Below are 14,178 nucleotides of genomic sequence, written 5' to 3' on the forward strand. Positions count from 1 at the left end.
AGAGAGAGAGAGAGAGAGAGAGAGAGAGGGATAGAGTTGATCCCCGTAAAAGAAAAAGGTGGAGAAGGGAAAAAGAGACAGAAACAGGGGGCACAGAGACGAGGACGAGAAGGAGAGGTAAACGAAAGGAAGAGAACGGAAGGAAATAAAAATCCGGGCAGAAAAGGGACGAGAAAGTGATCGGAGGAAATAAAACGGGGCCCGGGGACGTAAACACCGCTGTGTATTTTGGAGCGGGTGACTCTCGGTGTTACGCACGAGGAAATCGTTCGTGTTATTTCTTCTGTTTTTTCTTTCTCCGAGTTCTGTCTGTCGACGTTACGACGACGACAGTCAAACATCGCGAATTTTGATCGTCTGATATACAAAACACGACTAAGCTGATACACGCGCGGTCCTGCGACAGGAAGAGGCGATACGTAGGGGAAAAAAGAAGAGCAGGCTAAAGAGAAGAAGTTAGCGGTGGATAAGGAAGAAAAGAAGCAGGAAAGAAGGGAAAAGATGAGGCGAAGGAATAGGGGGAGAGAGAGAGAGGAAGAAAGGCTGGAAAAAGAAGAGGAGAGAAAGCGAGCAAACCAGCGAGCGAGTGAGCGTGCGAACAAGAGAGACAAAGATAGGGAGAGGGATTTTAAGAAAGGAATCGGTGCTCTCGAAAAAGAAAAGACGGCAGTGGACTTACTCGGTATATCCGACGGTGCTTGTATTTGCTAATGCCGTGATGACGATGCGTCTCTCCGGCGAGACCGACGTTCCATGCTCGAAAATGTCAACTATCGACGAAAAAATGGTACGGACTGAAACGCAGACACATCGTAGCTCTCTTTCTCGTCCTTACTTTCTCGCTCTCTCCTAGCGACGACGATGATTCGGCGTGAACTCTCGACACTTCGACACGACGCACACACGCACCACACTCACGACGAAATATACACACCGCGCCGATCCACCGTAATAATAAAGGCGACTTGACACACAGAAGGCATGCAAAGTGTTTCCCGATCGCATCGAGTAAACAGGGATCACGGTGAATTCACGGGAAATCGGACACTATACGGCTAGGCATTTCGCGGCTCGTCTCTCAGGCACATCTTGGTCGCCATCGAGATCTAACACGAGTGCGCGGGACGCGCACTCTCGCGGCCCCTGCCTAAACTTGCCCCTTCAAAGACCGGCCAATCAACGGGCCGCATGGCCTATGCCCTTGCCGCGAGCAGTCCTGTATCTAGTTGACGCGCCGTCATTCATTCATCTCTTGGAATTTTGTTTTTACGGAACTCTGCAAGAACACGCTATTTCTTCTACTTTTATATCGATATAAACTATGCGTTTATTATTCGTGTATTTCGATGCTTAAAAGTATTGATCGTCAATTTATTTTAGCGTTTTACGGCATTACTAATTAATGTTACTACCGAGAAACACGCACACAGATATGCGCCTGCACATACTCAATGTACCATCGGCAGTCGCGTACCTAATTGATTTAGCACCTCCTTACTCCAAAAATTTTAGAAAATGTACAAACAATTTGTAAATATATAATACATATTTTTTATCGATATATTGTCCAAAATAAAATTTATGATAATCTTTATGCATCTTATTGTTATCGAAATATTTATTACTATATGCATATTTTGTAAATTTTTCAAATTGTTAATTTATCGTTTAAGATATCGATTTATCTTGTATAATTGAACTTAACGTTTAAGAATAGCAGATAAAATATTTTTTGTTATAATCTATACTTGCTACAAATTAATTAATAATTTCAGATAAGTTGTTTTTGCTAATTAGTCGAACAGATAAAGTCATTATGATAATTACACGTTTATTATTATCTAATGAACTATGTAAAGAAAATATGCTTAACTATATTATAAATTGCATTTGCGATGCTTTCTATTATCTCGTTTCACCAAAAATTTTGTATTGTAAATTTAATCTGTTAGATACAAAGCTACACCTATGACTCAAAAACAAGTTTTTAATGTTGATATTAAATATGATATAATAGTGTTTTCGTAATGAAAGACTGTAAATATTGATAATTATTGTTCAATAGAATAATATATCGACTAAATGATTTGACGTAATTGTTGCTCGCAAGAAATTAACCAAAAATCTATATTTTTTATTCCTTTGATATATTAAAACATACAAAAGAGTAAATTTATTTTAAATTTCAATATAAATTGGAATAGGCTCCAGTAATGTATACTGTAGAAGGTAATATTAAATTATCGCTATTATTTAAAACTCATTTTCTCTGACGTATATCTAATATATACTTCACTAATGTTTACATATTTCATGGTTGATTTCAATTGTGTCTTAATAAACAAGAATATATAATTAATTTTTTTTTATTTAATTTTCTTAAAGTATATATTAATATCTCCTGCTATATAATTATATTTTATAAATTGTTAATGAAAGAACGTTTTCACTGAAACTGCCACTTAATCCTTTATTGATAATATTATTTTGATTTTCAGCTTGGTTCGGTCACTCGATATCATAAGATCTATACTGCTTCCCGGTCAGTTTCACAGTTACTCCGCGTTAAGGAGTGTGGCGCCAGCGTCGTGCACTTCGGTACACTCGAACACAACTATGTTGGCGAGCAGCACGAGAGGGAAAGGTTTTTAGCGCGCGATGCGATTAACAAATGTTGCACCACACTCGAATTCAAACAAAACGGGAAGATTTCGACGAGGATGAAGTTTAACTTCTCGTTATCCGGTACGGTAGCTATGAAATCTCATCGATACGCCTTGTGTTATACTACCGTTTCTCCCTTCTATTCGCTCCGCGTTATCGATTGTTACGAACGCGCCGACTGATAATGCGTTAAGTGTGCACTTCCTTTAAACCCAAATCACATATCCTTGCATCTACTTGCCGAAAAGAATCGAATATCACGGTATATTTGGAATTATGTATGTCGTGCAAAATTAACGTGAACTTGGATACTCTGCGGCATGGAGGTGAGATGTCATAACAAATATACAAATATTTTTCAATAACTTATCATTCAGTAATATATGTAGATGTTTAATGTAGACAGATTCTTATTCTTTGTTTCTTTTCTGAAAAGGAAAACAATTCATTTTGATGTAATATTTGGGTATAGTGTTTTACACACAGGGTGAGGCATTTAAGAACAGGCAACCTGAATAACTCCCTTGTCTTTTACAATATAGGGAAAGTGTCAATCTAAATTTACTTGGTTTTAAGCAATATATGATCTGACATTAATATCTTTTTTTATAGGTTAAGGGATAGAGGAGATACAAAAGTTAAGTCTGTTTTTTTTTCAAAGGAATGATATAGTCTTTATTTACATTCTGATAAAGAGCTTCAAGACGAATACAATATTGTACAGTTATAACTCGTTCAAGGCTGTTCAAGGTCAATTAAAATGGAGAATAAATTACTCCAAGAAACCGTATAAACGTTCCGTATTTGCATATTTGCTGCTAGTACAAGTGTTCAAAATGATGACCTTGAGCATCGATGCATATTGCAAAGCGTGTCGATATAGAAACCACAACATGGCAAATTTCATTTGATTCATTAACAAAATGAAGTTTTGCATGTTTCTACTTTTTCTAAGTATTGATCGGTTCCTTGAAGTAATTTCTCTCTATCGCAATTGACCTCGGATGATCTTGAATGACCTTTGACTGTATTGGTTTGAAATACTCTATTAGAATATAATTAAGAAACCATGTCATTTCACACTTTCGTTTATGAAAAAATTATCGATTTGTAAACAAAAGGATGCATTGCAAAAATATTTACAAACTATGACGCTATGAAGTAGTAATAAACAGAATTATTATCCATCAAATTTATTGTTTATAGTTATTACAATGTATGTAAAAAGAGAAGTGAAACATTTTTTAAATGCATTTTAGTTTAAAGAATAATTGTAAATTCTTTGAAAATTTGTCATGTAACTAATTCAATTTTTAATTAAGCATAGTTGTATTAACAACCACTAAAGTTTAAAAAAATATTTGTAAAATTGTATAATTTTTTTGTGTAGATCTTAAACGAATCAAGTGCACATTTTATATAATTGTGTTTTACATTTTTTTACAAAGTATTCTGCATTTTTGAATGTAATGGTTTATCCTCCTACACGTATGCAACCCTCCGCATAAGAGATATGTAACCGGTACAAGTCCCATACCTATGCATTTGATTCTTAAATAGGTATTGAATTATGTATATTTTTTCCTTCAATTTGTATTGTTCCTCTTCACAATTGAATTTTAAACAATTATGCTGTTCAGATATACATCTAAAACAAACGATTAAAATTTTTTATAGATATAATAGATACCAAAAATATCTATCCTAACATATCAGTATGGAGCTAGAAGACTGAAAGCCTTATATAATGGAAGCCAGGATGCCAGTGAAATACGACGATTCTTAAGTTCAGTATGGTACTTAGAAAAGGGCCTTGGTCTAAAAAAGTCCTGGTTCCAGCCTGTTTTCTGCTAATTCTCATCTGGATCTTTCTAATCGATAATTCATTACTACTCGCCGGCCTGTCTGGTAAAGGAACCTTGCAAAAATCGAGGAATTTCGTTTCTTTCGCTCACGATCCGAGTCTGGATCGTCTAACGATCAAGGAGTCATCTTCGATGAACGATGTCGAATCGAAGCACTCGAAACTATCGAAACTTCAAGTGGTATCGCTTTGGTCGAACAACAGCAGTGTTAAAGAAAACACAGGATCCTTGCGAAAATATCAGATCTTGAGGCAACAAGGTTTGATACCTAGCAAACAATTGCCAACCGCGTTGATAATCGGTGTTAAAAAGGGTGGGACTAGAGCGTTGTTAGAATTTTTGAGATTACATCCTGCTATTCGTGCTGCTGGATCCGAAGTGCACTTTTTTGATCATCATTACATCAAAGGATTTCATTGGTACAGGTGGGCTTGTTATTCACGCTTCATGGTCGTATATTAATTCGATATCATAAGTTATGTAATAGCAGTGGTACAGTAATTTCATTACTATGTTCAATAATATTTGAGTGATTTAATTATTATGATACTCTCTTTTGATCTACTTGAATCTTAGATTAAGAACATTGTTAATGTTATAGCATAAAGATCTGTCTCATGGTATATTCCAGACATAGGATGCCTCCAACCTTGACCACGCAAATCACCATGGAGAAAACCCCGTCGTACTTTGTGACGAGAAAAGTTCCAAGGCGAGTTCAACGCATGAATCCAGCGATGAAATTGATTCTCGTAGTAAGGGATCCAGTTACTCGAGCGATATCCGATTATACCCAAGTGAAGAGTAAACGAGCTAACATGCCTAAGTTCGAGGATCTAGCGTTTCTAAACGGATCGAAAATCGTAGACACATCGTGGGTACCATTGAAAATCGGAATCTATGCATGGCACTTAGAGAGATGGCTCCAATACTTTTCATTATCACAATTTCTATTCGTGTCTGGAGAAAGATTAATCATGGATCCGGTCGCCGAGATCACGAGGGTTCAGGATTTTTTAGGCCTAAAGAGAGTTATCTGTGAGAAACATTTTTATTTCAATGCCACGAAGGGGTTCCCTTGTCTGCTCAAATCTGAGGAACGTCCTACACCCCATTGCCTTGGTAAGTATCTGTATTTGATTAGAAACATTATTGACTGCTAAAAAATTAACAAAAGATTCCACGTAACGTGGAACTTGTAAAATACGCGAAACAATTTAGATTGCAAAATGAATCATACACTCATTCTTACTTTTGTTTGTGATTTCTACTACTTCAAGGTAAGAACAAGGGTCGTAGTCATCCTTACATAGATCCTGTAGCCATACAACGATTGAGAGATTTTTATCGTCCATTCAATCAACGTTTCTACCAATTAACCGGAATGGATTTCGGCTGGTTGTGAGAGTAAATGCGATAAGCGAATACATATCGATGCTAGTTAAGTAAAAGAACATAGTCAATTTTTACTGAGATATTACACGCGCGCATGCGGACACCATTAGCTTGCACAGAAGTAAATGATAAAGAAAGAGATACTCTTCGGTTAGTTTTCATCCGTTCTTACTGTGACCTAAAATATTTTTTTATGTACGTAAAGTATGAAAAAAATGCACACATCGTTTCAATGTGTTGACAATACACACAAGAGAATTCCTGTTCTTGTTCGTGATATTAACTTTTAGACACGCGTATAGATTTAGAGTTGTCGCAGAATGTTATCCTATAATTTTATATATAAAAATTATGTATAATTTTTTGCATACATATATATTCCACTATATTTTATACACGACATTACAAAAAGAAGGTATATTCAAAGTTTGAACGATAAACGACCATATGAATTGTTTTTTATTTATTAGAGAATTATTTATAGATATTTGTTATAGCTAGGTTGTTGATTGAATCTTCCACTGAAAAGTAATATTTGAGATACCTGTGTTAACATTGTACAAATATTTTTATCGTTATTAGTTTAGAATCGAGTGTTGCATTATACATTGTTTTATACATTTTGTTGACTTTTTGATCTTCTAGTGCGTTATGTACAGAATCTTTATTAACGTTGATATTTTGTGATATGAAATAGTTTTAGAGTGAGGTATTTATTTTTCAGTTTTAATATCAAACAAAGAAGTGACGAGTATCCTTTTTAATAATTTATTTGAATTGCTTCAGAATATTCCTAAATTATAAAAAGATTATCATACTGTAGAAGTTCTTATAGTGCAGAAGCAAACTGAGTACAATTTAAAGTAAAAAAAAAATTACGTCTCGTATTTAATAAATAGCTCTGACGAACATACTTCGGTTGAAAAGGAGCATAGAAATATTAATAACGTCAATTAGACATTTGTAACGACGAAAATTACTAAAAAAAAAGTTCGTATAACCGTATGAAAATATATAATTAATATCGATACGTGCAAGTAGGCAGAAGCTTGCACAAACTGCAATAAAAATAACATATCTATATTTTGCAATCGTGCACGCACACATACACACGCATATTATAAAACAAGAATCTTTACAAGTTCAATTATAAAATTTAGCGAATTTTAATTAAACATTAGATAAAATGGTAGCGGTGAATTTATCAAAGTTCGTTCCGGATAAATATGTTTAGAAATTGTCTTCGATTTATAAAAATCATTCTAAGAATAACAATTACGAAACTTTTAGTATAAATTTCTAACATATTCTTAAGTATAAATTTAAACTCGTAGCTTGGAGTTACAAAAACGATCCGCGACGAGTGCATTGTTAAGTAGTTAATTACACATTAAGTTATTTGCTCAAGTGGCCTAATCAATCTAATTAGGGGATACAAAGCTGTAAATAAACAGTGATCGATGAACAAAAAAATATTGCGTAATATATACTCACATAGTATCCAATTCTTTCCTCCTTCCAAAGTTGAAGAAATCACATGAAAAGAGAAAAAGAAATTCTTCCTCTAAACACCCTGTACAAGTACATTCATCTCGAACTCACTTGTGGCCGCAGGACAAGATGCAGGCAACGAAATAACAACAAGTACATATGTCTGTTACAAACATTGTAATGAAATATTGCTTTCGACTTATCGAAAGGGAAAACAGCACGATACACGTGAACGTTTTCTTTATACAACTGTATAGAGTATTGTCTTAATACTTTCCGCAAAAGATTCATCCTCCTTTTGTACAAATGTTACGACATTAACAAATACGTGTCTCTCTGGTCTGTTTCTCTACTACCTATTGAACTATTACAAAAGAAAAGAAGGAGAAAGTTAACAATAGAAATTTCAGCCATTCGATGAAAGACAGACAAATTCGTGAAATTTACTTCCAGCTATTCCTGTTCTTATTCTCTCTTGTCACAAGTATACATCAAGTTTATCGATTTCCACAAATTACAAAGTATACAAGATGGTGAAAGAAAGACTCGAAGACTTTGTACGCTCGTCGTACCAACGAAGAGAAGTACTCGCAAAATATCGAACGTAACCTCTGCGATCGATACTTTCGACGTAAAATCGACTTCTATTATGTACCAACTTCAGACAACACGAGTGAGTTTCGTAATGGCCACAATGTAAACAGAACAATCCTATGTTTACATTCAATACTGCTTTCACTTTCAATATCGGATATTTGTAAATAATAAATGTCCATTTTACATTGAAATGATTGATCGTAGAACCCACGTGTATTGCAAATTTCCTACTGCTCATAGCAGGTATTATAAATCATTAAAGTCTATGATCATTCTCTACCACCCTGTAGTTTTGGTCCCATCGAAACGGCAATATATATGTATATTATATATATATGTATGTAAAAAATGTAAGTGCGACATACGTTTTATTGGTACTCTAATCTTATGTTAAAGATTCTTGAGCAATCTTATCGATTGGTGGACGGAATACATACTGTCGAGAGGGACGCTATTACAATACACAGTAGGTCAGTATGTTCATCATACGTGATCATCAAACGATCGTAAAAACTAACGCATAATACAATTCGATTCGGGTAACAAAATACTGATTCGACATTATTATTCGGGACAGAACGACCATCCCTTTGTATTTTTTTTTCCTTTCTTCTTTTAGGATTACTCTATAACACGAATAACAACGTTAACCTCTTGTCTTGATCCTTCGATGTTGACACAACCGATCATGAATTTTCGCGAAAAGGCAAACATATAATATCCGTTTCGTCTGCTTTCATTTTTCTCCCCCCTTTTTTCTCTTTTAATCTGAAGAGAAAAAAAAAAAAAAAAAAAGAAGAAGAAGAAATAAAAGAAACAAGGGTGATCTATAAAATTAATTTTGTTGAATACTTAACGTTAAATTATAGACTACAATGTTTCTTACATTCTACTACTAATACGTCGTAATATCTCGTTACTTTTTTCTAACATGCGCAATTAAGATCATACTCAATTACGATTTCGTTTCTACGTTTCTTAAGGCGATCTCAAATATCGATGATTGGGGAGCATTTCGTGGTGCACGGGAGAAATGCATCGGACAATAATTCACGATCTATCGTTCGTTCTCGTTATTCTCTTGGCGATGGTAAACGTGTAATGTTCCTCGATGAATGTTCCTTTCGTGGATTACATTTCTTCGACGTCTCGGTTCATCGATCGAATGCAGATGCACAATCCCGGCCTGTTTTCCACGACAGACCTAGCCTGCTCTAACTCGACGATAAAGAAACAGAATGATCTACGAACTTTGTTAAAAGGAAAACAAAAGAAGTTCAAACAGCGTAATAAATTATCTCACGCTCGTAATTTAGAGAGAATTTAGAGAGAATTTAGAGATAATTTAGAGAGAATTTATAGAGAATATTTAAGACGAGTCGCGGGATATTTAAACGTATCACAGGCTCGATCCAGTGGTATCTTTGATCTAAGTGCATCTGTAGTCATGACAAAATAAAGGAAACAATAAAGACACGCTGTCGGCCCGTTACAGTTTCAGGAGTCGTGGCTTCGCTGAGCCAGAGCAACGCATTCGAATGGAATATCCATTTCACCGCATATACAATTGCTATCCATAATATATATACAAGATAAGCGGATTTACGATCGAACCGTCCGTTTGGGAACTTACGATCTTTATCACAAAACTGGGACACAATTCCGATAAAACTTAATGGCAAGTTGCTACGAAGCGCTTCCACATAGTGGCAATGGGATGTCTTACATCTTATACACGGATACGTACGATTACAACAGATACTCGAATCGTTTCGAATTCGTTTAACGAATGTTCTCTTTAGCGTGTTCGATATTTATCTATGTGACAATGTGTGCTTGTTAAACGCAGTTTACATTTCCTAATCATTTTCCCTTTGTACTACTTGAAGAAATCAAACTCGTTGACTCATCTAATAGTCTATTCGCATCGGATATTCGAAGCAGATCTCAATGATTTTCATTTGCCTATTCTTATTATTATCATCCTCTTTTTTCCTTCTTCCATTTTCCGGATCGTTAAACTTACATTTAAGCGAAGATCGAAGAGACTACGTGAACGCATAAGGACGAGTATGGCATCGGAACGCGCTTCTAGCACCGTGAAGGCAAGCAATTCGTTTTCAGTTGACAATGGAATCGCCGTGTTGAATCTCTGCAAGCGATATAACAACACGTGCACGAAGCGAGACTGATCGTCGGGGATACCCCTCGTGCATTTCCTTATCCCTCATTAATTTTGTATGAGTCGGTATCTTTCTTTTATTCTTTCACCTTTTCCTCGCGCCCGTTCCCAGCAGAAACGCGGCGCACGAGTCGCGAGCTTTGTCGCGTGCGATTTATTTTTCTTTTCCTTTCTTTTCTTTCCCTCCTTTCTTTGCGATACAAAACAAACATGGAAGAAAAACGCCGGTATACCGAGAACAGTGGAACAAGAAGTAAAAGGACCGAACGTAGCGTGTCAAACGTAAAATTTACAGGACCCAAACGATCCAAATGAAGAAGCATAAAACAGAGAAGAAAAATCTTGCTACTAGAGTACACTTTACGCGTCTTAATTCTTACGGCGACATTTCAAAATGGCGCATCGACGCGAGACTTAACGATATCGTCGTTCGCATGGGCGACACGAAAACTGACCGGCTCGGTACCGGGGATCGTGTCAATTTCCGGTCTTGGAAGAAAAGGAAGAGAAGAAAAACGACGTATCATCCTTATGCTTCATATAAACGAGCAACAGTCGTTGTACACATTTCCAGGCAGCTTTGGATCGCTCGTGGACGGTTTTACATGCCGCGGGTCTACGCTGCCATATAGAAAGCGACTGCGTTCGTTATTACAGGAAAAGAAGCAATAAGGAAGAATAAAAGAGAAGAGTCGATCAAGCCGAGACACTGATGAGATTCCTCGTCGGTGCGCGAGTGGATGCTGTTCAGAGGTGCGTGATAATGATATCGTCGTCGATGTCGTCCTTTTCATCGTCGGTCTCTTCCACTTGGTTCGCCTCCGCCTGGGCCGCCTTCGGGTCCTCCGCGATAGCCTTCAGCCTTTTCTGCTTACGCCTGTGCAGTAGTTCCACTATGATGTACCCGATGGTGCCGATAAGCAACACTGTCAGCATCACGTACAGCTTCATACGGGCACACAGGTGGGTGCTGTACGCGTATGCTATCACGAAACCGGCACTCTCCCATAGTCTGTAGTTCGAGAACGCGGCTTCCTTGTTGCGCCTGAACAGGGTGCCGTATAAACCTGCAATGTCAAAGGATGCAATTAATTTCTCTTTCGACGTTATTTATTTTTCGGCAAGTATTCTTTAATTCCTTTACTAATGAAATTAATTTTAATAGAAAAGTTTCGAGTAATGAATAATTTAGTTTGTATTACGTGGCAGTCGTTGAAGAACGAAAGGGAATTATAAGTATGAATTTTATTCTCTCTTTAATCAGTGTTTGGTTTTTAATCATAATTTAATTTATCTCTAATTGATTAATAAATATGTGATCTTATTAATAGAAAATTAAGCCTGCTCCCGACCACGGTAATAAATTCGATTGCAAAATCAAGGAATCTAATATACATCGAGGTAAATTGAATATTCTACTCGAAGTCTCATATAAATGTGCATTCACTTGTGCAATCGACGTACGTCATAAAGATACATTTTATCCAACACGAGGTTAAATAAGTTGGGATAGTCAATAACGAAATTCTTGAGGCGAAAGAAGAAACCTGACCTAATTGTCATACAAGACAGTAACTAATGGCTGTCCATTTTCGAATAAAGATCCAATTTTCATATTGCATGCCATTATGACTGGCACAAGTATACCCTATTATACTGAATATTTACATTTCTTACAACCTATAACATCGTACATTTAATTCCTCAAATACGCTATTTAAGTGAGACTTAAAAGAAGTTGCAATTGCGATTAAAATAAAAATAGTATTTAAATTTTATATTATATATTATATATCAAATATACATAATGGTATTCCAATTATATAAATATTTCGTAACGAAAATTCTTTGATGAAATTTTTTAAGACAAGATTGGCGTTAAAGAATAAAAATGAAAAAATAAATTATTGCTCCATAACCAAGCCACACCGGGTTAATTAATTATTCATTTACCGATTCTGAGTAGTGAGTGGTAAAATAGGAAAACCCACTCTTTGGTAATGTTTTGCAAATCTACACATTTCATTGGGTTACGCTATACATCCTGAATAAATTTAAACGAAAAAAAGAAAAAAAGAAAGAGGAAAAAAGTATAGATACATGTTTAAACCCAACTTAATTCAAAACATTGCGCCATATTCTAAAGATACCAGGAAATTCCCACGAAAACGTTAGGATTAAAATTATCCCATCAAGAGTAATCAAAATTCTCACCATTCGCAACTAGATAGAAATCTGCATCGATAACATACCGATAATTATTATTTTCGTTGTTCGCATCAGAAAGTATATATTATTAAGTATATTTTCTGTGCATTCCATTAAATTACATTAAGGAGTAAAAACCAAGCTGCTCGGAAACTAAAAGATAATCTGCATCGCTACGTATGATAAATGTCGCTTACAGCACATTCCACCAAGTTATGCTCCAAACTACATATAGAGGGTGTTCCAAAATTCACGCAAGATTTGAATTTTGCGCCATTTGTGTGATAAAATGTTATCAACGAAAATTCATTATTGAATTTTTTCGCCACAATTTTTAATTAAAAACCCGTCTTTCCTATCAAAATTACTTCTTGCGTGAATTTTGGGACACTTACCCTTACTTATTGCTCGTCACCGAATAAAAATGAACACCAATAATAAATTCATCGCTGTTTTGCCACGTGCACGACGAAAAGCACTCTCCATAGATTCAGCCGAACTACATTACAACACGCAAGTGATAAATCAGAGAGAAAAAGTGCTCTCTGTACATACATCTGTTTAAATTACATTAGACGATACACGGTCTCTTACTCGCGGCTAAATAAAAATGACCGTCGACAAGAAACCAACGGCCAGTTTACGACTTCCACGACAAACAAACTACAAGCTGAAGTCCCTCGAATAATGTATCTTTTTTACTCGTACGTACCGTTCACTTGCGTCTGCCATACCGCATCGCCGACACCCCAGAGTCCGGAAACGGTGTAAAAAACGTACGGATTAGCGGGGTGCGGTTTCCAGTGGAGTAGTACGACGATAAGACTAACATGGACGATGGCGCCCAGCACCATGAGCGGCTGTCTGCCGACGAATTTCATTAGAGATCCAAAGACCAGGGAGCAGAGAGCGTTCACCACTCCGAAGCAGATCATCACATAGCCCACTCGGTGTACGCCCAACGCACATGAGATGTAGGCCTGGAAAATGAAAAAATCGGTCACGGTTAAAATAATTATTTATTTATCTTCTTTTCCTTTTCATTTTCAATTTTAGAGCGAAAGAATTGCCGGTGTGGGTGTTTCTCATGTTCAGGAAAATTCTTTGTTATGGTTGTATTAAGTGCGACTGTCGTTAGGGAGTAATGAGATAAAACGAACTATACCAAAGCGGAAAAAGAATACAGTTATTGCACTAAATATTTATACAAGTAACTACCCTAGTCTGATGATTCAAGTGAGAGTAATCGTATCTTCGATGTAAATTTGGGTTCGGATTCGAGACTCATGATAGAAGTACTTCTTCCCTCTAGCTTGACTAGAGATCAGTTCATGAAAACCAGAAGCAGAATTATAAATTGGATCGTTTATGCGCAAGGATCTTACGAGGAGAGTGCAAGTCCTTTGGGTCACCGATTTAGTTGAAACTTTGCAGGTTTGTAGATATCGTCATGCAGTTTAAGAAACTATATCATTACAACTGCAACTACTTAATAATTTTTGAGATATTTACAATTAAAAATTTATTATATATATAAGTAGACGTTTAATTCCATTATTTTATAAATGAAGTCGTGGCATGTCGGCAAGTATCGAGACTCCGTATGCCGAAGGACCTGAGTTCGATTCTCGGTCTAATAAATTTTTTCAATTTATTTTTTATTTATTTTTCGCCTATGAAAATATTGTAAATAAACAATTATAAATAAAATTTCTTAATAAAAAAATTTATTTTTTACGCTTTCTTATGCTAGTATATATTTATAACAAAATAATA

The 14,178-nt window shown here is 35.9% G+C and overlaps 3 protein-coding genes across 4 annotated transcripts in view; 1 reads left to right on the forward strand and 2 right to left on the reverse strand.

Annotated features, from left to right (window-relative positions):
* Axn (protein axin) overlaps positions 1-1,096 on the reverse strand; it is a 27,168-nt gene extending 26,072 nt beyond the window's left edge. Inside the window, exon 1 of the mRNA XM_017903288.1 lies at positions 680-1,096. The gene's annotated coding sequence lies outside the window, so the exon portion shown is untranslated. The remainder of the gene's footprint in view (positions 1-679) is intronic.
* Positions 1,097-2,609: 1,513 nt separating this feature from the next.
* On the forward strand, positions 2,610-6,214 carry Hs3st-B (Heparan sulfate 3-O sulfotransferase-B). Of its 2 annotated transcripts, none has more exons than XM_017903365.1 (4): positions 2,610-2,990; positions 4,342-4,954; positions 5,161-5,651; positions 5,810-6,214. In XM_017903365.1, the coding sequence occupies exons 2-4, from the start codon at positions 4,458-4,460 to the stop codon at positions 5,932-5,934; spliced, it is 1,113 nt and encodes a 370-aa protein (XP_017758854.1). In that variant the 5' UTR covers positions 2,610-2,990; positions 4,342-4,457; the 3' UTR covers positions 5,935-6,214. The 2 variants fall into 2 exon arrangements, with proteins under 2 accessions (XP_017758854.1, XP_017758865.1); XM_017903376.1 differs by having other exon boundaries at positions 2,610-2,745.
* A 3,183-nt stretch (positions 6,215-9,397) lies between these two features.
* The window catches only part of LOC108549898 (UNC93-like protein), a 53,633-nt gene continuing 48,852 nt past the window's right edge, over positions 9,398-14,178 (reverse strand). The window contains exons 5-6 of the mRNA XM_017903469.1: positions 13,115-13,382; positions 9,398-11,261 (exon numbers count right to left, since the gene is read on the reverse strand). Coding sequence (XP_017758958.1) covers positions 10,942-11,261; positions 13,115-13,382 — 588 coding nt within the window. The 3' untranslated portion in view covers positions 9,398-10,941. The remainder of the gene's footprint in view (positions 11,262-13,114; positions 13,383-14,178) is intronic.

The sequence above is a fragment of the Eufriesea mexicana genome, unplaced genomic scaffold (assembly GCF_001483705.2).
Source record: "Eufriesea mexicana isolate 0111107269 unplaced genomic scaffold, ASM148370v2 scaffold4744748180, whole genome shotgun sequence".
In the NCBI taxonomy this organism is placed as follows: Eukaryota; Metazoa; Arthropoda; class Insecta; order Hymenoptera; family Apidae; genus Eufriesea; species Eufriesea mexicana.